Genomic DNA, 26,483 nt, shown 5'->3' on the forward strand with positions numbered 1-26,483 from the left:
ATGCAGATCAACAACTTACATTGCTACATCAAACAAAAAGAGTATTAACCAGAAAATACTAAAACACAAAAAAGATCAATGAAATAATAAAAAACATAAACAATTATAGTGCAATTGTAATCCCTCTGAAACAATATCATTATAATGATACAGGAAAATGTTATTCCTGTTGTTATTCACTAGGGTTAATCTTTTAAGAAGATAGTTCAATTCAATCAAAAATATGTGTAATTTTGGTATAGAATTTGGGGATTTTTGTTTGTGTATAAAGTATTTGGCAACAAGAATTTTAAAAAATCACAATAATTTCAGTGGTCTTGTTATCATTGCAAGAGCAACATATTATATCCTTCATGTAAAAAAACATGGGTAGTGTTCATAATGGTAAATAAGTATTCTGCAAGCTTTTCCCCAAATTCTGACACGAATTTACATTCAAAGAACAAGTGGTAAAATATTTGTATGTATTCTACTTTCCTGGGTGTGACGGATTAGGAAATCAACAAATGGTTCAAACGCATGTAGGTGGAGGGTGTGGAAGGGACATTGTAGTTGTCAAGACAACAAAACCAAACATTTGCTCCTGTGTTACATGCTAGCTGTTAGTTGTCTTGCACAGCTCAGTTTATTCAGTACATTTCCAGAAATGGATGTATTGGGAAATTTAGAAGTCAGGTAAGTTCAAATGCATTGGTTTGTTCATTTGGTGATGCGTGGTGTATCTTAGTTCATCTAAAATGATGTGTGTTAGCGAAATGGTAAGTTAGCAAACTATATAAATTATGTATCTATATTCACGTTAACGTTACAGTAACTAACGTTACTAGCTAACGTTAGCTACTATAATGCACTCTTAGAAAAAATGGTTCTTCGTCTGTGTGTTTTGTTTCTTAGGTGGGCTCAGGGTTTGACAAGCCAAAATGTTGAATTTGTTGACAAGAAAACAGCCTGCTACATTTGTGGGAATTACATCGTTTTCCTGAATATAGAGACGAAAATTAGAAGTGTGCTGCAGTGTCCTGGTCGAGGTATTGGTGCCTTCACAGCAAATGGACATTGCAGGACACTTGCATTCTCCAACCATAAACTAAATCCCTCCATATTTGTGTACAACTACCCTGAACTTATTCTGAAGAATGAACTGAAGGGTAAGTCTTTATCTGAAACACTGACATTATTAACATGATTAAAGAGTTATATACATTGCTTTAGCTATTCAGATACTTCCTCCAGTTAGCAATATTACTAAAGTGTTTTCTCATTTACAGGAACAGCCCATGTAGACTACACATCTCTGGCACTATGTGATGCTGGTCCTTATTTGGCCTGCTGCTCATCAATACCAGACCACACCATAACAGTATGGTAACTGAAACCACTCCACTTGATATCCTCCTTCCACATTCATTTAAATGACCTCTGTTTTGTACACTCACTATTTGTGGTAATACCAATGCTTTTTTGTAGGAACTGGGAAACTGGGGATCCAATTTGTAACCAACCACAAGCTGGAAAAGACATCACCTCTTTGGTGTTTAACCCAATGAACTGGCTCCAGATTTGCTCTTTGAGTGCATCATCATCCCTTACAGTTTGGACCATTGAGAAGAGTGACAGCTTTCATATAATGAAACCAGGGTAATTGAGGTTAATTGTAACTACATACATGTTGCTGGTTATTTCAATAATCACAATTGATACCGACAATAAAGGTTATCCATGTCTTCACTATAAATTACATTTCATGGGTACATTTCATGTGTTATTAATGTATTATTCATTACATTGTCAATTGTCAGTGTGATAGATCTCCCTGCGACTGATGGCTCTCTGGTTGAGAGGGAGATTAACCCCTCTCATATCCCCACTGGAATACTCACCTACTTCGGACCTCAGATGCCCAACTCAGCCATCGCAGGGCTTGCAGAAGACAAGGCAGAAACCTTTGTGGTACTGTCTTCTTAACACCTCTCAACTGCAGGAACTAATTGCACAGGTTTTGTCTCACTCTGTAGTGAGTAGCTTATGTAAAAAAAAATGTAAAAAAATGTGCAATTGTACTCTTCTCAATCTCAAAACAAGTTCACTATCCCTGTTTTGAAAGCCCAAAGAGCGCATCAAGACCAGGCTAAGACCTAGCACCATCTGCTGGACAGCCTCATCAGAGCTCTATGTGGGCTGTCAGGAAGGCCACCTGCTACAGGTTGACCCAGACTCTCTGGCTGTCTCTGTCCTCTTCAACCCCTCAGGTACACCCTGCTGTCTCATAGCGTTCTTTACTCTGGCCTAGGGGACCTGCTGTGCACTGGCTCTCACTCCAGATGAGTATCAGTCAGACACTCATATTGAGGTTCATGGGGAACAAAAATGTACTGACAGTCACCAATTTGAGAAACATTGCCGAAAAGAATCTACTTGGTTAGAAAAATTGTGCACTGACATATCACGTCAATGATCACAATTATATGTGTAGTGTTATATTGCATGTTCATATCAATATGAGTGTGTGCTTGTATGTGTGCTTACTATACTATTGTTCAGCTGCAGATGACATTCCTGGGTTCCAGCAGGGTAGCTTCCAGAGCTTAGCCCTGCACAAGGATGGACTATTTGTGTCAGGAAAGGTAACAAACTGCTCTTCACATTGATTGGAGGATGGATACATGATATCCAGCGAATTCAGCAGTATGAAGTCTGGGTCTTAGAGTTCAACTTACCCAGATGCATTCCCATTTGGTCTGTTAATCCACCTATTTAGAGCCAACAACAACATATTCCAGATTTATATTGTTTAAAATAGGCTTTTCTATTCTACAGGAGAATTTGCTACGCTGCTTAAAAATTAAGGGGAACCAAGTGGAGGTTACACAAACTTGGACATTGGAGGAACCAGCCACAACTATAATATATTCGCCAGACTATGAAACACTGCTCTTAACTTCCAGTACAGTGAGTGCATACATTGTACTGTATTATGGATACATATTTTAATTATTTCTAGGCTCTTGTTATAGTATGCTTTTGCTTTTTTCCAGGGGCGCATCTACAGGTATAAACAATCCCAGTGCGAGAAGGTGGTGAAAGTCCTGGACGTTCTCAGTGGAGACTTTGTGGCAGCAGCTTCACTGTATACTGATAATAACTTATGTGTGGTAAGAGATCATTGATGTCATGTTTAACTGATGTAAATGTTTTGTAATGGATCCTCATTCATAATGATGTTGGCGTTTCTCTACTCGTTGCAGTCAGTGAGAGACTCGGGAGAGTTGCAGCTGTGGTCTCTAGATGCTGGCTTCTGCATCGGCTCTATATCTCTTCAAGTAAAGGTTAATAGTCATTCAATTACTATAGTATTAGGGCAGCTATGCTAAATAATACAGTCAGTAGGCATAGTCAATTGTGAATTGTGCTTGTTACAGTATTTAAGTGAAAGTCTCATGTAAACTTCATGGACAATAGAACAATAATTAAAAAAAAATAATAAATCAACTACTATTGTGTCTAGGTGACCAGTTTGGCCTGCTGTCCGATTGCTCAATACGTTGCCGTGGGAACAGTGTCGGGGCATGTCCTGTTCATTGAGCTGACCAGGGAGCAGCAGCCTCGTCTGGTGCACAGGGTTCACCTCTACTACACTCCTGTGGACCACCTACTGCAAGTATCTCCAATGGGTTTACTGTTGTTATTTGCGTTTTGGTTGTTCTTATTGTAAAAGGAGCCTTTTAAAGTTATCAATGTTCAATAGTAATATAGGATTTCATATTGTTTTTGGTTTACAGTTTTGATCAAGGAGGAAACTTCCTTATCACTGGTGCCTCGGATGCAAATATATATGTGTTGAATGCAAGGGCTTCCAGAGTATTTGAGGTAATCGGATACACAGGTACATTAATGCTCCACAAAAGTCCATATATGTTTCTCCTGGTATTTCTTTAACTCATTTCAACCCATTATGTTTGATTTAAGCAGTGTTGTTCTCTCCAGGTGCTAAAGGAGCCATCGTGTCCCTGTCTACCCAGTACAGCCGGGACATTAAGCAGGTCAAACTGCTGGCTCTGTGTGCTGGAGAGAAGGACATAGGCCGAGGGGAGGGAAGTCTGCTTACACTGCTCACTCTGCCTGTGCAGGAGCTTACGGGTACTGACTGGGCTGTGTGTGTGTGTGTGTGTGTGTGTGTGTGTGTGTGTGTGTGTGTGTGTGTGTGTGTGTGTGTCCACAGAAAAAAGCTGTTGTTAATCATCCTGCCTGACTTTGGATTTGTTCCATTTTATTTCACATCTGTCTCTGTTTAATTCCTATATTGACACGCTGGAACTGAGATAGAATGGAATTTGTGTACTGCTGTTGCTTTGCAGGGGCAGGAGTGTGTGCAGACCTGAGAGGATGTCTTTCCAATAATGTCCTACAGCGGTGCACATATGAGGTCCCTCACGCACTCAGCTCCTCTGCCCTGGGAGCCAATAAGATCTTTGGCTACTGTCAAAAGAGGAAAGCTCTCCAGAGATTCCAGCTACCTGAGGTAAGGTCCCATGCATTACGAGTCTGACTTATGTTTAAAACCCCTGTAACGCTCCGGGTGTCGTGGGTGTGGAGTCAGACGCAGGAAACAGAGAGTGCAATACTGTGCTCTTTAATGCACTAACGCAACACTGGGTGCTCGAAACCAAACTGCCCCAAACACGGGGGACGAAAATAGTACAACAGAATACACGACCAGGAACAAACACTTTCCTCTACTACATAACCGAAGGTCACAATAATTAATCCTGCACAAAGAAACAGGCTGGCCGGGCCGGCTGTCTAATAAAGCCCAACTAATGATTCACGAACAGGTGCTACCAATAAACATACAAGGAGGGGGAGGAAAGACAATCAGTGGCAGCTAATAGGCCGGTGACGACGACCGCCGAGCGCCATCCGACCGGGAAGGGAAGCCACCCTCGGTCGGACTCGTGACAACCCCAAAAATCTTATATCTAACATCTGAATATTTGTTGATGATGGGTGGTTTGCTGTTTAGTTTTTATTTGGTCATGACGTATGACCAAATTTGACACAATACCAATAACATTTGCATAAACACAACACAATACACGTGACCACTGAGCCATCCATGTCTGTCTCCTAGAGCACAGAAAGGTCCTCTGACCAGGACGTGGTCCAGTTGACCCCAGAGAAGGAGGTGGAGGGTCACCCTATGGGCCCCGCCTCCGTCCTCCTGTCGCCCCACCAGTCTTGGCTGGCCTCAGTGGGCCAAGACGGACTGCTGCGCATCCGGGAGATCTCCAGTCTGGTATGACCTTGTTTCACTTCAGGCTTTGCATGTTACATTGAACATAACATGCAGCTTTATAGAGCTCATTTGAAATATACTGAAGAAAAAAAACTGTATTGTATTATAAATGTAGTATTGTTCTTTAAAAAAAAAACATTTTTAAGAGTGAATCTCAAAAGAGGAAATCTGTGAGAAAAAATATTGATGAAAACACATCATCTTTGTGTTATGACCACTCGTAATGCTATTAACCTGAGTATGTTGTCATTGTCATGTACAGGACCGGTATGTTCAGATGCAGTGCCACTCGTGTTGGCTGGGAGGGGTGAGGACAGTGTCCTTTACCTCAGACAGTCAGACAATGATCACTACAGGCCTGAAAGACGGCTCTATGGTCTGTACAAGACTAAGGTAAGTCAACGGGGACAAGTCTGAAGGCAATGCAGCATTGAACACCAGAGAGCACTGTAGTTCATGTAGATGTGGAATTTCAAAGATTATTAGATCATTCTAAAACATTTCACAATTTCTACTATAACAAGGAGAACCTTTCTCTCATTATAATGCATTGGACTACTTTTATTTGTAAGACATTGTATTCTGTCTATGTATTTTTCTGTTTTCCATGAAGGCTGAAAATGGCAGGTGTTGGCAAAGCGAATGCAGCTACACAGTACAGCCAGTCTATAGCCAAATACCAGGAGAGTGTGATAACATCAGAGAACCCTATTCTCAGTAGGATGGCTGACTTGGACCCAGAGGCCCTGTCCCCTCCTGGGTCAACAGATCTACACAGAGAAGAGGTAGCCACGGTTACCATTCACATCACAGGAAGTTGCTGGCACCTTAATTGGGGAGAACAGGCTGGTGGTAATAACTGGAGCGGAGTTAGTGGAATGGTGTTAAATACATCAAACACATGGTTTCCAGGTGTTTGATGCCATTCTATTTGCACCGTTCCGGCCATTATTATGAGTCATTCTCCCCACAGCAGCCTCCTGTGATTCATATAGATTTTACATCCTCAATCTTAACTTACGCCTCACTGCGCCAGCTAAATACATCCTAGTTGACGCTATTCACACAGGGTTTGTCCTTTGCATCAGTGTAATGAAGATCATTTCAGATCCATCAAATCTTATGGAGTCAGATATGTGATGTTTCATATTTACACATGAAATGTAGTTCATTTGTTTGTCCTCACCTCCTGTCTTTAGGCCATTGATAAGCGACAGATAGTTGATGTGACGGAACAGGATGAGAGCTCCACCAACCTGCCCTCAGCCACAGCCTCAGACTCCACCTGGCTGGACAACAAGCTGGAAGCGGTCAGTAACACTGCTGATGTCACTTCAGCACAAGAGCTTTAGTCCGTCATTGTAGGCCGTCATTGTCAAGAAGAATTTGTTCTTTACTGACTTGCATATTTAAATATAGATTTGGTACTCAGTTTCACTCCAGTACTGATAGGAGAAATATTGATGTTGCCCGTGACAAATACTTCAATACCTGATTCACAAAACAGCTGTGTTGCTGTTGGCACATTCTTCCTGGGTGAAAAGATCAGGCGCAGATTGGGAGAAAGGCAGATAAACATTTCAGAGATTGTAAACAACACTGAACTGATATCAAAGCTGTGGCATTCATTGTGTTGTGGGTTTGCACATTGTAGATCACAGTTAGATAACAGTTAGATAACATGAAACAGCCATAGTTGGGTAACGTTAAGCCACTGTGCCATTACCTGCTTTATTATTTGTGTGGTGATGTGTTTGATTCCATTCAAGTCCCATCATGTTGAGTATAGAAGAATTTAGTAGGGTGTAATGTTATAGCTGATGTATTGTGAAATACAGTGCCTTTGCGAAAGTATTCGGCCCCCTTGAACTTTGCAACCTTTTGCCACATTTCAGGCTTCAAACATAAAGATATAAAACTGTATTTTTTTGTGAAGAATCAACAACAAGTGGGACACAATCATGAAGTGGAACGACATTTATTGGATATTTCAAACTTTTTTAACAAATCAAAAACTGAAAAATTGGGCATGCAAAATTATTCAGCCCCTTTACTTTCAGTGTGAAGAAGTTTAAAGCCGGATTTGGATACAAAAAGATTTCCCAAGCTTTAAACATCCCAAGGAGCACTGTGCAAGCGATAATATTGAAATGGAAGGAGTATCAGACCACTGCAAATCTACCAAGACCTGGCCGTCCCTCTAAACTTTCAGCTCATACAAGGAGAAGACTGATCAGAGATGCAGCCAAGAGGCCCATGATCACTCTGGATGAACTGCAGAGATCTACAGCTGAGGTGGGAGACTCTGTCCATAGGACAACAATCAGTCGTATATTGCACAAATCTGGCCTTTATGGAAGAGTGGCAAGAAGAAAGCCATTTCTTAAAGATATCCATAAAAAGTGTTGTTTAAAGTTTGCCACAAGCCACCTGGGAGACACACCAAACATGTGGAAGAAGGTGCTCTGGTCAGATGAAACCAAAATTGAACTTTTTGGCAACAATGCAAAACGTTATGTTTGGCGTAAAAGCAACACAGCCCATCACCCTGAACACACCATCCCCACTGTCAAACATGGTGGTGGCAGCATCATGGTTTGGGCCTGCTTTTCTTCAGCAGGGACAGGGAAGATGGTTAAAATTGATGGGAAGATGGATGGAGCCAAATACAGGACCATTCTGGAAGAAAACCTGATGGAGTCTGCAAAAGACCTGAGACTGGGACGGAGATTTGTCTTCCAACAAGACAATGATCCAAAACATAAAGCAACATCTACAATGGAATGGTTCAAAAATAAACATATCCAGGTGTTAGAATGGCCAAGTCAAAGTCCAGACCTGAATCCAATCGAGAATCTGTGGAAAGAACTGAAAACTGCTGTTCACAAATGCTCTCCATCCAACCTCACTGAGCTCGAGCTGTTTTGCAAGGAGGAATGGGAAACAATTTCAGTCTCTCGATGTGCAAAACTGATAGAGACATACCCCAAGCGACTTACAGCTGTAATCGCAGCAAAAGGTGGCGCTACAATAATAATAATTTTGCACGCCCAATTTTTCAGTTTTTGATTTGTTAAAAAAGTTTGAAATATCCAATAAATGTCGTTCCACTTCATGATTGTGTCCCACTTGTTGTTGATTCTTCACAAAAGAATACAGTTTTATATCTTTATGTTTGAAGCCTGAAATGTGGCAAAAGGTTGCAAAGTTCAAGGGGGCCGAATACTTTCGCAAGGCACTGTATATGACAACAGTTCTGGTGAAAGTCAGTGTTGAAAGATATGCTGGCAAAACAATGTACTGTTTTTCAGGTAGTCCAGATAAATGTATCCACTGACGTGCTTTGAGTATGGGGATACAAAACAGAACAACAAATTGTCATCAGACAATACACACATCCTGCTACTACCATTATACTGTCCACAGGTTATCAATGAGGAGATCCAGCAGTTTTCACAGACAAAGAAAAGCCTGAGGAAAAATGTCAAACAATTGCGTGACACAGTAAGCAGAGCTCTAATCCTCTTTTTATTTACTTTGCTTAATGAATAATGCGTGAGTGTAAAATTAGACACAATATCATCAAAATGCTAATGGCTAATGTGACCATGTCGTCGGCCCCAGATCCAGGCAATGATGCGTGAGAACGAGACGCTGCCTGACATGGAGAAGCTGGAGCAGCAGGAGTTCAACCTGGATGTAGATGAGCAAAAGAGACTGCAAGCCGAGGGGGAGCAGGAGGTCACCAGGGTAAAACACACACACACACACACACACACACACACACACACACAGTGTGATAGTATTCTTATTGACTCCCTTACAGGTCCGAAATGAGATTGAGTTGGAGAACCTAGCCAAGTGCTACCTGCGTGACGTCCTTAAGAGAGAATGCTGGGATTCCATGAAGGTCAAAGGGCAAGCTATCAAGGTAAGTTGAGTCACAACCAAAATGGAGTTGGTTTTCAAAGGTGCAGCAACAGATATGTTTTGAGACTGTGTGTTTTGTTGGCTTTACCTTAGGCCTTCCACACTGAACACGAGGTGAAGAACTACCCCATGAAGGAGCGGACACAGCAGGAGCTGGATGAACTTCATAGAGTGGAGAGTATGAGGAAGATTGAACGGGCTGACAGTAATGTGAGTTAGAACGTGCTGTATGTCCCTTAAGTCACAGTGCAATTGCTAGAGATTTTGCCAATTTTATACACCTTCATTGGCAATAGTGCCAAGCGATGTTTTTTTTGTTTTACATACCACTCATCCTCTTCCAAAACACTCTAGCTCCAGCAGGAGATTCTAGAGAAGAAGACCAAGACCACGACGGAAGAAGAGGAGGAGGAGGAAGGCCGTGAGATGGAGAGTGCTTCCCTCACAGGTAGCCTCAGTGCCCAGTATGGAGGCTCAAACCCCTACCTCTACAATCAGTTCAACCTGCACATCAGAGAGCAGAAGATCAACCAGATCACTTTGCTACAGGTAAACAAACAGTTTGACAATATGTACTAGGATTTTAATAACCAATGTATACATATTCAGCATTTAAAGGGCAATTCCACCACTTTTCAACCTCTTATTCATTATCTCCAGCACGATAACAAGTGTCTACATATGCGAACACAGCACATTTCTATGATCTGTGGTTGAAATAATAAAAAAATCCATGAATTGCAAAACCTGTAACAAGTTGTTTTTGCCAAAGACAGGGTATTTTCTTGCTCCTCGTGTCACCGTGAATCTCAGTGTTTGAAAATCATTTAATATATTTTTTTACTACAAAACATAAACACACCGTTTTCACATATGTAGACACTGGTATTGTGCTTGAGATACTGAATATGAGGTTGAAAAGTGGTGGAATTGCCCTTTAATGATTAAAGTATTAGTGTTTAGCATTAAATAACCAAATTGAGTTTAGCTAAGTATTTCACCTAATTGCCTATAACAGCCTCCTTCTCCATTTGACTTCTCACCTTCACTCACACACTAGGATGTCATCTACAAAGTGAAGACAGCCTTTAACACAGACTTTAAGGGGGTGCACAAGCAGAAGGAGCAGGAGATCAACCGAGTGAAAGATAAGAATCGTCGCATCATGGAGATCATGTCAGAGCTGGACCACAAGATGAAGCTGTGGGAGCCCAGTCTGTCTGACAACGAGCGGCCAGAGAGGGCACTGTCTGTGGAGGACTCTGAGGTTAGACTTGAAGCTGTTTTTTTTTTGTTATTGACCTACTTTAATGGTTTAGATTTCCACCAAAACACAAGTTACTACACATCAAATGATAATTTATGACTTATGACTCCGTCTCCAGATTCATTTTGAAAAGTACCTCACCCCAGAGCAGAGAAAAAAAGAGGAGGAGAAGAAGAAAGAGGAGGAACAAAGACGGCAGACGGCCAAGGTACTGTATCACTTTCCCATCTCCCACTTATTAAATGTTTACTCTTAGGGGTCATTCTAACAGCCGATAAACCATTACTAACCCAAGCAAGGTCTTAATCACTAACTGATAAATTGTGAAAACTGAGCTGTTTTCTTAGTAAAAATAGTGTGAATTGATGTTATTGGCTTGGGTACCCATTTAAACAGACATTCTGGTTCTCCTTTTCCTTAGAGTGACAATATCAGAGAGCGAGCTCTGGATGAAATGATGGGTGGAGTACTCGAGCTAAAAAAAGAGGACATCTTGAGAGTGGTATGGTGGTGGTCAAAAAATGAAAAATCTGAAATATGGATATGAATTTAATATCCAATATGAATTAACATTTAATACATCTACCGTTAACATGATAAACATTTATTAAACGTGATTGTCCTGAAGAAAAGTATTTGAATGACAGAATGTAGAGAATGTGTTTGAATGTATTTTCTGACCCTGTACTTTTCTACATGCAGGAGGTGCCTCAGCCTGAGTTCATTGTATCCAAACCGGACATTCAGTGGACAGAGGAAGAGAAAAAGATCTATAAAGAGTATGAGAAGAAAGCCAAAGAACTGAGCGAGGAACAGGAGAAGTACAGAAAGGTGTGATTGTTGTGTGAAAACATCTGCTTTTCAATGTTGTATTCAAAATAAATACACCATCATAATAGGACCCAGACTTGATTTACTTCACAAGTTCAGTTGCCATTGTCTTGTTCCAGACTCTGGAAGCTGAAATGAATAAACTACAGACGTCCATCATGGACTCCACTCAGGGGTTTGATGAAACCTTGACCAAGCTCTTTGAGAGGAAGGTGAAATCTGAGATGGTTATATACCAGGTAAGACAGAGCACACACACACACACAGATCAAGATTTAATTAAAGAAATATACAGTACATTCCATGTGCCATTGTTGTTTTCTTGCTATGTTCTTTTGTAGGAAGAGCTGAAGATTACAAATCTAGTTCACTCCATTCTGATAGAGGAGGAGGTTCTCAATAGAGAGCGAGAACTCAGCCTCAAGCTAGAAAAAAACAGGGTCTATAAGGTGAGATGTCGTTATATTAATGCCAATGGAGGCTGGCGGGAGGAGCTTTAGGAGGACGGGCTCATTGTAATCCAGCCTTTACAATGAGCACATCCTCCTATACCTCCTCCTACCAGCCTTCATGCTCTATTGGCTATCTTTCTCATGGGGAAGGGATTTACAATGGTTGAGTCCACAGGAGGTTGGTGTTTGTGGTAATGGCTGGAGTGGAGTGAGTTTCCATGTGTTGGATGCCATTCCATTCCAGACAATATAATGAGCCGTCCTCCCCTCAGCATCCTCCTGTGGTTGTGTTAGAGATAATTTTATGTTAGCTATCCTATCTCTATTATATACAACCATATTATTACACATTCCAGTCAGATATTATCCTGTTTCTCTGTCTTAGACTGTGTTTTACAAGCTTCAACATGTGTGGGATCTTAATTGGTTTGCCTTCAACACTGTTCTTGTTACTTCCTGTACTTTGCGTTCCCATCACTTAACATGCCTTATTCTCCTGACAGAATGAGATTGGAGAAGAGCTTAAGAAGCACAAAGAGGATGTAGAAATGTTCCGGGAGACCTACGACAATGTTGTGGCCGAGGACAAAGTACGACTGGCAGTAGCACGTCTACTATCTCATGTCAGATACTGTCCGACACTTATTGTTCCTGGGGACTATCTGACATATTGTGTATCCCTAGCTTCTCGACAGGGGATTCAGGAAGGAGTTCTTTGATGTCCCAGGCCATGTTGTTGATCAGCTGTACAAGCTATACAAGCGCAGACCCAGGTACTGCATAAAAAAAGAGAAAGAGGTCATAGTATCTTCAATACATACTGTACATAGTTTTTGCCATTCAGATTTTTAGAATAGGGTGCAACATCCCAGTACTCTCTTGCCCAGGGTCCAGAGGATGAGGACCCAGGCAGACAACAGTACCAGCCCCTTTAAAGAGCGGCCCCTACCGGGCCCAGTGGCAGCAGAGGGTCTCTGTCAGATGATGAAGGCCATGGAGGAGCTGGACGCTCCAGAGAACATACCTGAAAGCCTAGACGTGTCTGTGTGGGAGAGGTTCTGCCTGGCCCGCAGAGCCAAAGTTGAGAGTGAGCAGCAGGTAATGGAAAACCAGCCACGGAACAAGTGAGGTAGTCTGAGGAAATGTTAGTGGCAGTACATGCATTTCCTTGTCATTGATGTTCTCCAGCACCTTGAAACCTACAGTATATTTCATAGAATATATAAACTTACTTTACTTACAGGGTAAGTCTGCCTTATTAAAGTTTTATGTAACACAGGACACAAAGAATGTGGAACAGAGAATGAGAGATTGGATCCAGTTAATTATCCCATTTTGTTAAACATTGTAGTAGTTCTAGTTCATTTCCCTTTGTTATTTCAATGTCATCTTTTGTGTCTTGTCCTACTCAGGTGAAAGTTAAGGCTTTGACTCTGGCTGAAATGCAAGCCTTTCTGCAGAAGAGGACCGATGAGGATGAGAGTGCAAGACTGGAAATGAAAAGTCTCATGGATGACATCAATGGGTAAGAGTGTCATACCGTGAGAGTACATCAATTATATTCTTAAAAGCGCAGTACATTTTTCACTAAACACAAATGTTTCCACCCCATGATTCTTTTGAACACTTTATACAGGTGTAGTCTTTCTTAACAGTTGTCTGAGCACGAATAAGCTTGGCACGCAAGGCTAATTCAGGAGTGACTCATTGATAGCGCATGGTCTTTAAACTCTTGATGTCTCCAGGCTACGAGAGGAGAAGATGCGCTTCCGCCTGGACATCATGGTTCAGATCCTGATCAAGCAGGGCCAGGTGGAGGTGGAGAACGGAGACTTCATTGCGGACTACTCTGACTCTCTGCTGCTCCATAAGAGTGTGGTGGAGGACCTCAACGGGACCATCAGAGTGAGACCCATAGACATTCTTTATTCATTTACGTGAGCAGAATCATGCTAACATTGTAGCATAAGTTAAACATTTGTATATGGGGACAAACAGGGCAAAAATGGGTCATGAGGAACTCCCACCGATGAGATGCATAGGCTATGTATTGACCTGTGCTCTTCTGTCAGGCTCTGGGAGAGCAGAAGATAGCCAGCATGGTGGAGTGCAAGGACTTCCGTAAAGGCATCATCCAGCAGGAGTGGGAGCACAGGAGGATGAGGATGCAGAAGGAGGACCTGAACAACAAAGCCAGGGACATCCAGATGCTGCGCGTCTCTCAGGAGCTGCAGGAGGTACACTAAAGCTTACCATGGGACAATAGTTAATTGCAAAGGCATACAGTACACTACCGTTCAAAAGTTGCCACAGAAATATATTTTTATTTTAAGAAAAGCTCTTTTTTTTTGTCCATGAAAACAATCAAATTGATCAGAATTAGTGTAAACATTGTTAATGTTGTAAATGACTATTGTAGCTGGAAACAGATTTATGGAATATCTACATTATCAGCAACCATCACTCCTGTGTTCCAATAGCACATTGTGTTAGCTAATCCAAGTTTATAATTTTAAAAAGGCTAATTGATCATCAGAAAACACTTTTGAAATTGTTGGAACAGCTGAAAACTGTTCTGATTAAAGCAATAAAATTGGGCTTAGACTAGTTGAGCATCAGCATTTGTGGGTTCGAATACAGGCTCAAAATGGCCAGAAACAAATAACTTTCTTCTGAAACTCGTCAGTCTATTCTTGTTCTGAGGAATGAAGGCTATTCCATGCAAGAAATTGCCAAGAAACTGAAGATATCATACAACGCTGTGTACTACTTGATAAAGATGCCTCACAAGTCCTCAACTGTCAGCTTCATTAAATAGTACCCGCAAAACACCAGTGTCAACAATGAAGAGGTGACTCCGGAATGCTGGCCTTCTAGGCAGAGTTGCAAATAAAAAGCCATAGCTCAGACTGGCCAATAAAATAAAGATGAAGGAAATGGGCAAAATAACACAGACACTGGACCAGAGGAACTCTGCCTAGAAGGCCAGCATCCTGGAGTCACCTCTTCATTGTTGACGTTGAGACTGGTGTTTTGTGGGTACTATTTAATGAAGCTGCCAGTTGATGACTTGTGAGGCATCCGTTTCTCAAACTATACACTAATTTACTTGTCCTCTTGTGCACCAGGGCCTCCCACTCTTTCTATTCTGGTTAGGGCCAGTTTGCTTTGTTTGGTGAAGGGAGTAGTACACAGTGTTGTATGAGATCTTCAGTTTCTTGGCAATTCCTCACATGGAATAGCCCTCATTTCTCAGAACAAGAATAGGCTGACGAGTTTCAGAAGGTCTTTGTTTCTGACCATTTTCAGCCTGTAATCAAAACCCCAAATGCTGATGCTGAAGATACTCAACTAGTCTAAAGGAGGCCAGTTTATTGGGCCTTTAAAATCAGTACAACAGTTTTCAGCTGTGCTAACAATTGCAAAAGGATTTTCTAATGATCAATTAGCCTTGTGTTAGCTAATCCAGGTTTAGCATTTTTACAACATACCATTGGAACACAGGGGTGATGGTTGCTGATAATGGGCCTCCATGGAATATCTACATATGCGTACAAAAATAAATAAAAATCTGCCGTTTCCAGCTACAATAGTCATTTACAACATTAACCATGTCTACACTGTATTTCTGAGCAATGTTATCTCAAAACGGACAGAGTACTTTTCTTTCAAACTTTTTTTAAGTGACCCAACTTTTGAACAGTAGTGTACATGTGATAGAAGCCTGTGGTCTGGTTAGCTCAGCTGGTTTGAGCAAAATGCTAGCAACACCAAAGTTGCAGGTACAAGTATGAACCCTCTATAGGCCACAAGACATCTCATTGGCTGTAATATAGGTTATGCTGAAAAAGTGTCTGCACTGTAACAATGTAAAATACCTGCATTGCCTCTTCCACATGGCCAAAAACCATTGACATATCAAAAATACCCTGAACCACCACCTATTTTTGAGCTATAAAATGATCAACCTGCTTTTTTTGTTCTGACATTTGACAGTGAGAGCTTGTATCATTCGGGGGATGTAGAATCAATCTGTCAAATGAAATATGCATGTTTTTCCACACAAACTAAGAGATCATTATTTTAAACAAAGCTTTTTTGCCCCAAGTATCTCAGTGAGACGGATCATGACAACCGCATATCAAAGCAGGTTTCAACTCTGGAGAAAACCATAACATTACAGGAAAAGGTAATGTGAACAGAGTTAATATAATTTCATATCAATTACATTTATTCAAGTGCTTAAAATATAAGCTGTAAATGCTTGTGTATTTCAGACTCACCAAAAGAATGTGCTGACCTGTAAGAAGTTGATCAAGCAGCTGAACAGACAGTCAGCAATGAAGGCATCGAAGAATTCTGCTCTGGATGAGCAGCTGACCAACATGCAAGTGACTGTGGCTGAGAGGAGACACATCTGTGAAGCCATAGGTACTGTAATAATTACACATTTCATTGCAGTATAGGTTTACACAATTTTAGGTACATCATTACTTCAACTGTGATGTTATCAGGATCTTTATTGGCATCACTGTGTACATGTGGTGGATGTTGTTTTTAACCCCTAACTTGCCCCTTGATGCCTCATTTCCTATAACACTTCCACTGAATCATCTAATGAACTGTGATGCTATTTGCTGCTCTGCTCAGCCATGGAGGAGAACCATGAGAGTGATGCAGAGGAGAGGTACCAGGAGATCATCCAGAGGAAGAAGCTGGTGGAGCTAGCCAGGGCCCAGGCTGAGGAGGTGGCTACCCTCAGGGCAGAGGTGGAACGCATGAGGATGAAGTCCTTCCCCGCTCTCGCTCAGCTTAAACATAACTGACACATTTAGGAAAAACTTTATTTTTTAAAAATTAACAAAACGTCAAACTGATTTTCATGTTTAAATATAGAACTAATATAAATTACTATGGTAGGTAACAGTATGAAATTAAACTGATGAAGTGGCAAATTAATGTTATTTTTTCACTCATTACTTGTGGATCATAGTAAATTTAGGGTGAAAAACATCCAGTACATAAGATTGAATCTAGATTATTCAACAAAGGCAGGAAATCTGCATGATAAATCTGATATGAACAATTAATATTATTTGTGACAATATGAACAGAAGGCATGTGGGTCTATGCATTGGTGAAGTCCTCTTCTGTGCGGTTAAAGTGCAGTATGCTGTCCTCTACACCAAAGAGGTCAATTAGCTGGGAGATGCTGGCTTTCCTGCCATCTATGGGGAGATCTGACTGGAGCTCATACAATGCAGCCTGACTACAACTTCGCCACTTGTCAATCAAAACTCTCAACTGTGTCAGGTCATTCTAGAGAGAAGTGAGAGATGGGGAATACAATAAACTGGTTGAATATTCAAATAATTATACCACTTTTTTTTTTTTTACAGCCATGTCATTTAGCATTTTCATTGAGCGGTTACCTTGCTTCTGTACATTTTAACCATCTTCAGTCGCCGTAGTCTCTCGGTCCTTTCTTTAACCTCTCTCTTCAATTGGTCTCGTAGTTGTAACAAGTCTATAGGAGTGGGTTGAGCAAATTCAGGTATGGGGCCAGGGATCCCAGCCCTTCTAGTCTCTGGACATTCACTGGGCGTGATCTCATTTCTGTTGATGTCAATATTCTTCGGTCTGTCTGTTTCGGCACCATGCTCGGTCTCTTTGTCTGCTGTTGAGGGAAGTTGGTCATCATCGATGTTAAGACGTTTGGCCACGGAAACAGGAGAGGTGAAGGAACGTTTTGATCTTTTCAGTCGTTCCTTCAGAGAAGAACTCATCTGCTGTTTTGGCTGAGAAAACGTTTGACACTTGTGAATGACAATGAACAGCTAGAATCATGCCAGAGGCCCATTATTTAATACGAAAATCCATGTAGAAAAACATCAGTACGTTAAATATGCATGTTAGAGGGGTTTGACAAAAGTTAAGAAATGGTATCTAACTATACTGTAGCTATCTTTGTGTGTGTATTCAGCACAATTAGATGGGTTTGAAACAAATTAGATTAGCTACTGGCTGCTACATATATTAGTTAGGTAATTTTAGCTACTTAGCTAGCTAGATTTCACTGTAAATTACATTGCAACATGCCTGGTTCTGGTACTGTAGACCGTCCTTACCTTACCTTTTGCACACTACTGGATTCACTTGGGCTTGATTTTAAATAACAGGGTGTGCCGTACACAGGTTTTGATTTGGTTGTCTTCGGTGTGGTCTCCATTTCTTTAATTACAACAAGCTACATCCATATAAACACAACGCGTAGGTTACAAATTGGCCTCACGAAAGTTTTTCACTGGGTTAGCGTGCTAACAACAAGCTCATGCAAACCTCCAAGCTTTTATTGGTCATTATTACAGTCACAAAGTCATAAACCCCGCCCATTTCTACAATTTATTTTCTTAAAATCTGATTTTAAAACTAACGTTAACCACACTGCTAATTTATACACAACACTAACCTTACATTAACATCAAAAAGCCACTTGTTGTTTCCATGATTTTTTACGATATAGCCAATTTAGACTTTGTGGCTGTGGTAACTAATGGGATACCTTTTGATTGGTTGAAAGTTAGACTATATTTCCTGTTTACAGAAAATAACTGGGAGTTGTAGTATATCAATCCTAAAGCAGATTTAATTCGTTTCAGGGCAATGTATTTATGAATATTTCAACTGGAAAATCTATTTTGTTTTAGTACAGAAATCAACAACCCATATTGCGTTATTTTATTTAATCAGTGGTGTTGAAGAAGTAAAATAATTGAAAACATGTCTGTTTTTTCCCCGGATTATTTTAGTTGCCTAGGCCTTCAATATTTTGTTGCAATTATGTTAAACTCAACAAAAAACATTTTAATTTCCTATTAAAGGATTTATTCCCTAATCTCAAATATGGCCACATATGGTTTTCAATTCGTGACAGTTTTGCGATGCCTTATTGTATTAATTGTCTTTCAATAGAGTTAGCCAGTCTGTAGTCCTAAAAACGGAAATGAGCTAACTGCTTTGTTCAACCATTCATATGGGGAAAATAAATGGTGAAAGAATCAATGTGTATAATCCCTGGATTGCTCATGCTATGTGTTGGCCATTGAAAGTATTTGAAGCCACCGTTCGTACTCCATAGGAATTCTACAGTATTTCAATTAAATGTTTCAAAGACAAAATTACATGTATTTAAGTAACATTAGTACTCTATATAAAAAAATACTTGAAGAAAATGTTTTCATATATTTTTTCATACTTTTTATGTTTAGCTCATGTAATGTAGTTTAAAAGTATGCATTAAAGTGTTTATAATAAAATAACCGTGTCAAATACTAAATGCATTTTTATAGCTTCTAAAGTTGTTTTTACAACGGAGGATGAGTACCAAGATGGCCGCTCATTGGCTTCAATACAGAACCCAGTCATCCAGGGTTTATGCACATAATTGGAAAGAAATTAGGTCTGAGGTTATTAACACAGGCTTTGGAGATCTTATATGTTTTATTGTATGAAATAATATCAGTCAGTTAACATGACCTTTATGGATTATGAAGACTTTATGTGCTTTTTCTGATTACATAAATGCTTCAAAATCCATAAAAAGTGATGAAAATTATCTCAAAGAACAAAACGTACAAGATCTCCTAAGCCTGTGTTTACCACAGACCTTATTTTCGGAGTTGATCCAAAAACCCTACAAAAAGAAAATACATTTCCCCATAGGCTTTGTCCAACAAATCCTGCCCTGCCTATCTAAGGTCTTTGAAAGCCAAGTCAACAAACAGGTCACTGACCATCTCGAATCCCACCATACCTTCTCCGCTGTGCAATCTGGTTTCCGAGCCGGTCACGGGTGCACCTCAGCCACGCTCCACGGTACTAAACGATATCATAACCGCCATCGATAAAAGACAGTACTGTGCAGCCGTCTTCATCGACCTTGCCAAAGCTTTCGACTCTGTCAATCACCATATTCTTATCGACAGACTCAGTAGCCTCGGTTTTTCTGATGACTGCTGTGCCTGGTTCACCAACTACTTTGCAGACAGAGTTCAGTGTGTCAAATCGGAGAGCATGCTGTCCGGTCCTCTGGCAGTCTCTATGGGGGTGCCACAGGGTTCAATTCTCAGGCCGACTCTTTTCTCTGTATATATCAATGATGTTGCTCTTGCTGCGGGCGATTCCCTGATCCACCTCTACGCAGATGACACCATTCTATATACTTCCGGCCCGTCCTTGGACACTGTGCTATCTAACCTCCAAACGAGCTTCAATGCCATACAACACTCCTTCCGTGGCCTCCAACTGCTCTTAAACGCTAGTAAAACCAAATGCATGCTTTTCAACCGTTCGCTGCATGCACCCGCACGCCTGACCTGCATCACCACCCTGGATGGTTCCGACCTTGAATATGTGGACATCTATAAGTACCTAGGTGTCTGGCTAGACTGTAAACTCTCCTTCCAGACTCATATCAAACATCTCCAATCGAAAATCAAATCTAGAGTCGGCTTTCAATTCCGCAACAAAGCCTCCTTCACTCACGCCGCCAAACTTACCCTAGTAAAACTGACTATCCTACCGATCCTCGACTTCGGCGATGTCATCTACAAAATAGCTTCCAACACTCTACTCAGCAAACTGGATGCAGTTTATCACAGTGCCATCCGTTTTGTCACTAAAGCACCTTATACCACCCACCACTGCGACCTGTATGCTCTAGCCGGCTGGCCCTCGCTACATATTCGTCGCCAGACCCACTGGCTCCAGGTCATCTACAAGTCCATGCTAGGTAAAGCTCCGCCTTATCTCAGTTCACTGGTCACGATGGCAACACCCACCTGTAGCACGCGCTCCAGCAGGTGTATCTCACTGATCATCCCTAAAGCCAACACCTCATTTGGCCGCCTTTCGTTCCAGTTCTCCGCTGCCTGTGACTGGAACGAATTGCAAAAATCGCTGAAGTTGGAGACTTTTATCTCCCTCACCAACTTCAAACATCTGCTATCTGAGCAGCTAACCGATCGCTGCAGCTGTACATAGTCTATCGGTAAATAGCCCACCCATTTCTACCTACCTCATCCCCATACTGTTTTTATTTATTTACTTTTCTGCTCTTTTGCACACCAATATCTCTACCTGTACATGACCATCTGATCATTTATCACTCCAGTGTTAATCTGCTAAATTGTAATTATTCGCCTACCTCCTCATGCGTTTTGCACACAATGTATATAGACTCTCTTTTTTTTACTGTGTTATTGACTTGTTAATTGTTTACTCCATGTGTAACTCTGTGTTGTCTGTTCACACTGCTATGCTTTATCTTGGCCAGGTCGCAGTTGCAAATGAGAACTTGTTCTCAACTAGCCTACCTGGTTAAATAAAGGTGGAAAAAAAAATGGCGGAGTTAGTGTTTATGAAAAGACACCATTACTACTGGTCTGTATAGCCTTGGGGAGAGAGGTGTGGATTGAAATTATATCCTGTCTTGACTTGCACATCAGCATCTGGCTGTCTTATATTACACACCTTAGGGGAGGGAATTTTTTACTTTTTATACTGCGGTTGATTCTCCTAGAGATGAAGGTTGATGATGATTACTCTGTCTGAATGAGTAAGCAGACAGAACATTTTTTCTTCGGGAATTAAACCGTTGGAAGTTGTTGACAGAAGAGCATGACTCATTTTTTTGTGGACTGTTGAGAGAATATAGACATTCAGAGACCATCAGACATTCCAAAGTGGGGCTAGATAAATAAACATGTTTCTACAGTATATGGGTCATCCACCAATTCGTGCAGTTTTGAGCATGGTTACTTGGTAAAACAATTGTTTTAATAATTTAAACATTCTGTCATAAAGAGCACATGTTCAACTTCATAAAAAACACATCTTCCCATTTTAAGAGCTTAAATAAAATAAAAATACCATAGTAAGTGCCTATTATGTGTCAAATAAAGTAACAGGGCTGACTGTAACAGGGTTGACCGTGACAGGGTTGACCGTAACAGGGTTGACGATTTCATCTTAAATCAGCCCTAAATCCTTGTGCCAGGGGGAATGAAAGCTTGTTGCGTACAATAGGGATGGGAAATTGAATGCAAGCTTAAAAAACAAATAACAATTGTTAAAACATTTCTAGCCTGTCTATCTATGGGTAACAGGGTTGACGTGTTATGCTTGAATCTGCTCAGTTTTACACCACAAAACTTCAGAAAATGGCCAAAACGAGTATAACCAGCTCACCTGCCTTTACACTATGATTTGACTATTAGTTGTTCAATGTTTCTTTTGAAAAAAATATTTTAAAAGGAATAAGTTCACCATAATTAAAATGAGAGCTCATTTCATGTAACAGGGTTGAGCTTAAAATGAGGGACAGACGTAAATGAATCACTAATCACATGAAATAAATAATCATCTTCATAAATTACTTTGTCAAAGCAACAAAATAACTAGGGCTTTACAATGATGGTGAATATTTGGAGAAATGTTGATGTGAAGTGGGTTAAAATCTTCCTAGAAGTGATTGAGGGTGTGCGGAGGAACATGTCAAAATGCACAATTTTGTCAACTTTAGCAAGTCCTTATTCATATATCATGCTTTTAAAATTCATTATTGGTGCATAGTTTTTCATTAAAATATCAAAGGGATGCAAAAGCACTCATTTTCATGGAACGACCTATATGAATACTCTTGTTATTAGTCAAGGATTTGCAGACATGGGCATAAAAAAACAGTATGACCAAGTCCATCTTTCAGGTCTGCATATATTTCAAATGGTAGCATTCATTCTGTCAGAGGTTCTGTAAGAATGGAAATGTCAGGGAGAGGAAAGATCTAGAAGATTCTGGGGGGGAACCAAATGGCTAATGATAAAGGACATTTAGCATTTTATCTGTAAATAGGACATTTGCTTTTAGACCCTTTCCAAGAGAGATTGATAGATAAAACACACAATAATTTAAGAAAACAAATGGCAAAGTTCCTTACATAATTAATGAATGTAAATAGGGTGTTTAGGCCAAACAGTATCTCTGGTGGGATGTCTTTGTTGCTATGGGCTGTGATGTTAAACCAATCTACCCAGCCTTTTTGCTGTCAGTTAACCAGTGTACCATCCCTGATGTTTTCTGGTGTATCTGAGGTAACTTTGCGATATCCTCCTGGCAACACCTACATAATCATATGATTTAATTGAGTGGTGAATCATCATTCTATTCATGCTTTAAGGGCATTAAAAGTCACTCTTAATCAGTGGCGTAAAATAAAAGTGTAATGCATGCCAGCCAGCAAAGCCACTACACAACACAACACTAAATAATACATTGATTGCGCTATAACGGTGACAAACGGTGCCCACAAACTGTTAGAGCCTACATAAAGCTGTCCCAACAGCAGTCCCAACATCTTACCACTGCTACACCTGGCTATCATCGGAGACTTATCTGGCAGCAAAACAGTTAATTCAGTCTCATTTACTGCCTTTTAAAGAAACATAGCTGATATGACTGACTTGCTTAAACAAATGTGGTTTCTAATGACACCTTAGATGTACAAACTATGGCATAAGAAGACGACTAGCGTATAAGAGGCAATCCATAATTTCGATCACATTAATGAGCGAGCTAGAACAGTTGGTCAATATAACTATTTGTTTAGCACTTTTGAAATGTACAGCGACATAATTCAGAACACTGGCTGTTCTTACAGTGTTTTCCCTGTACACCAAGTCAGAACCGTAGGATAAATAAAGGGGACATACAGTGCCTTGCGAAAGTATTCGGCCCCCTTGAACTTTGCGACTTTTTGCCACATTTCAGGCTTCACACATATAGATATAAAACTGTATTTTTTTGTGAAGAATCAACAACAAGTGGGACACAATCATGAAGTGGAACGACATTTATTGGATATTTCAAACTTTTTTAACAAATCAAAAACTGAAAAATTGGGCGAGCAAAATTATTCAGCCCCTTTACTTTCAGTGCAGCAAACTCTCTCCAGAAGTTCAGTGAGGATCTCTGAATGATCCAATGTTGACCTAAATGACTAATGATGATAAATACAATCCACCTGTGTGTAATCAAGTCTCCGTATAAATGCACCTGCACTGTGATAGTCTCAGAGGTCCGTTAAAAGCGCAGAGAGCATCATGAAGAACAAGGAACACACCAGGCAGGTCCGAGATACTGCTGTAAAGAAGTTTAAAGCCGGATTTGGATACAAAAAGATTTCCCAAGCTTTAAACATCCCAAGGAGCATTGTGCAAGCGATAATATTGAAATGGAAGGAGTATCAGACCACTGCAAATCTACCAAGACCTGGCCGTCCCTCTAAACTTTCAGCTCATACAAGGAGAAGACTGATCAGAGATGCAGCCAAGAGGCCCATGATCACTCTGGATTAACTGCAGAGATCTACAGCTGAGGTGGGAGACTCTGTCCATAGGACAACAATCAGTCGTATATTGCACAAATCTGGCCTTTATGGAAGAGTGGCAAGAAGAAAGCCATTTCTTACAGATATCCATAAAAAGTGTTGTTTAAAGTTTGCCACAAGCCACCTGGGAGACACACCAAACATGTGGAAGAAGGTGCTCTGGTCAGATGAAACCAAAATTGAACTTTTTGGCAACAATGCAAAACATTATGTTTGGCGTAAAAGCAACACAGCTCATCACCCTGAACACACCATCCCCACTGTCAAACATGGTGGTGGCCGCATCATGGTTTGGGCCTGCTTTTCTTCAGCAGGGACAGGGAAGATGGTTAAAATTGATGGGAAGATGGATGGAGCCAAATACAGGACCATTCTGGAAGAAAACCTGATGGAGTCTGCAAAAGACCTGAGACTGGGACGGAGATTTGTCTTCCAACAAGACAATGATCCAAAACATAAAGCAAAATCTACAATGGAATGGTTCAAAAATAAACATATCCAGGTGTTAGAATGGCCAAGTCAAAGTCCAGACCTGAATCCAATCGAGAATCTGTGGAAAGAACTGAAAACTGCTGTTCACAAATGCTCTCCATCCAACCTCACTGAGCTCGAGCTGTTTTGCAAGGAGGAATGGGAAAAAATGTCAGCCTCTCGATGTGCAAAACTGATAGAGACATACCCCAAGCGACTTACAGCTGTAATCGCAGCAAAAGGTGGCGCTACAAAGTATTAACTTAAGGGGGCTGAATCATTTTGCACGCCCAATTGTTCAGTTTTTGATTTGTTAAAAAAGTTTGAAATATCCAATATATGTCGTTCCACTTCATGATTGTGTCCCACTTGTTGTTGATTCTTCACAAAAAAATAGTTGAGGGAATGTCAAAAGTGTGCAAAGCTGTCATCAAGGCAAAGGTGGCTACTTTAAAGAATCTCAAATATAAAATATATTTTGATTTGTTTAACACTTTTTTGGTTACTACATGATTCCATATGTGTTATTTCATAGTGCTGATGTCTTCCCTAGTAGATAATAGGAAAAATAAAGAAAAACCTTTTAATGAGTAGGTGTATCCAAACTTTTGACTGGTACTGTATTCGAATATGAAACAAAAAATGAGTTCACACATTTTTAGGTAATTGACATTAAAGGTTAAATACATTTTTATAAACTAAATTATGGAGTAGTTTGACAACCCTGTTTGTAAGCTTTTCAAATATATCAAACTCAACCATTTATCTTTTCCATGAAGATACATGTCTCATGGTATGTTGGTGTATGCAATATTGGTCAACTTTGACCGCATTTATCTCCTACATGTTTTGTCATTCAGGTTCAAAAGGTCACTTTCTGACCAACATGGGCAAACATGTATGGAAAGTTTTTTTTAAATCAAAAGGGACGCTGTACAAAATGTAATGTATTCAAATGGATTTACCCATACACATTTTCTGACACTCATGTTACAGTAGTCTGGTAGGCAACATTTAATTACTGTAACGTAAGTGGTGGTGTTGACAGCAGGCGTATTATGTTTGTGTGACTTTAGGCATCACTAACTTTAAAATACCTTGGAATTAGGGCACCTATAATTTTAGGGATGGGTTTATCACTTTCTCCTGTATCTTTTTCTATAATTCATTGATTAAGATGCTGTGTAAGCAAGATGAATCCACAATCACTAGTTCCTCTTTGTGTATAATATAATAAAAATACCGGTGTCATTTTATGGTAACTATCAGTGAAGAAGCTGATGGCATCCAAATACCTAATGCATGTGAATAACCACTTAAAAACCTCTACCACACTTTTTTTCTGACATAGCCGATTCGGAGCAAACACAGATTTCTCAGCAATGCATCATTCAAGCCTGTGAATCATTCATCATTCAAAAGCTGAATAGCACAATGAGTTTTCAGTGATAATTGCATATTATGAGGTGTATCCCAGAGTGAGTCATGCAGGGTGGGTGGTTGTTTCTGGAGGGTGTGGTGGGTGGAGACTGGTACCCACCCGACGAGAGCAGGGTGGCAGCCAACCAACCCCTCAGGACAGCAGAGGAGAAGACTTGTGACTGCCGGGATCCTGGGCAGCCCTCCTAATGAAACATCCTCATTTGTTCCATCCTCCCCCTCACAGCAATAAGGAATCAATTAAAAGTATTTTGCACATGCTCCATCTTGTTATATTGGACTCAATGGACATTGGAAGAACACACAATTCAATGAGCCGTTGCTATCAAATGTTCCTTTTCCTATTCTCAATCA

At 40.5% G+C, this 26,483-nt stretch overlaps 2 protein-coding genes across 4 annotated transcripts; one reads left to right on the forward strand and one right to left on the reverse strand.

The window, feature by feature from the left end:
• The first annotated feature begins 555 nt into the window (after positions 1-555).
• On the forward strand, positions 556-16,728 carry cfap43 (cilia and flagella associated protein 43). Of its 2 annotated transcripts, none has more exons than XM_020481807.2 (38): positions 556-675; positions 895-1,148; positions 1,269-1,365; positions 1,468-1,638; positions 1,800-1,950; positions 2,105-2,249; positions 2,542-2,624; positions 2,818-2,949; positions 3,036-3,152; positions 3,246-3,326; positions 3,506-3,654; positions 3,780-3,883; positions 3,985-4,137; positions 4,356-4,519; positions 5,129-5,293; positions 5,556-5,686; positions 5,907-6,078; positions 6,493-6,603; positions 8,720-8,797; positions 8,918-9,043; positions 9,120-9,224; positions 9,317-9,433; positions 9,578-9,772; positions 10,284-10,490; positions 10,609-10,698; positions 10,912-10,992; positions 11,193-11,321; positions 11,441-11,560; positions 11,663-11,770; positions 12,277-12,363; positions 12,458-12,546; positions 12,661-12,871; positions 13,186-13,298; positions 13,519-13,678; positions 13,846-14,010; positions 15,882-15,962; positions 16,051-16,204; positions 16,424-16,728. In XM_020481807.2, exons 1-38 carry the CDS (start codon positions 593-595, stop codon positions 16,597-16,599), a joined length of 5,055 nt encoding a protein of 1,684 aa, XP_020337396.1. In that variant the 5' UTR covers positions 556-592; the 3' UTR covers positions 16,600-16,728. The 2 variants fall into 2 exon arrangements, with proteins under 2 accessions (XP_020337396.1, XP_020337397.1); XM_020481808.2 differs by having other exon boundaries at positions 2,548-2,624.
• On the reverse strand, positions 15,984-18,274 carry sfr1 (SWI5-dependent homologous recombination repair protein 1). Of its 2 annotated transcripts, none has more exons than XM_020481811.2 (3): positions 17,907-18,274; positions 17,206-17,571; positions 15,984-17,092 (listed from the first exon to the last, which is right to left on the reverse strand). In XM_020481811.2, exons 1-3 carry the CDS (start codon positions 18,000-18,002, stop codon positions 16,901-16,903), a joined length of 654 nt encoding a protein of 217 aa, XP_020337400.1. In that variant the 5' UTR covers positions 18,003-18,274; the 3' UTR covers positions 15,984-16,900. The 2 variants fall into 2 exon arrangements, with proteins under 2 accessions (XP_020337400.1, XP_020337401.1); XM_020481812.2 differs by having other exon boundaries at positions 16,260-17,092; positions 17,902-18,116.
• Positions 18,275-26,483: the final 8,209 nt, after the last annotated feature.

The sequence above is a fragment of the Oncorhynchus kisutch genome, linkage group LG4 (assembly GCF_002021735.2).
Source record: "Oncorhynchus kisutch isolate 150728-3 linkage group LG4, Okis_V2, whole genome shotgun sequence".
In the NCBI taxonomy this organism is placed as follows: Eukaryota; Metazoa; Chordata; class Actinopteri; order Salmoniformes; family Salmonidae; genus Oncorhynchus; species Oncorhynchus kisutch.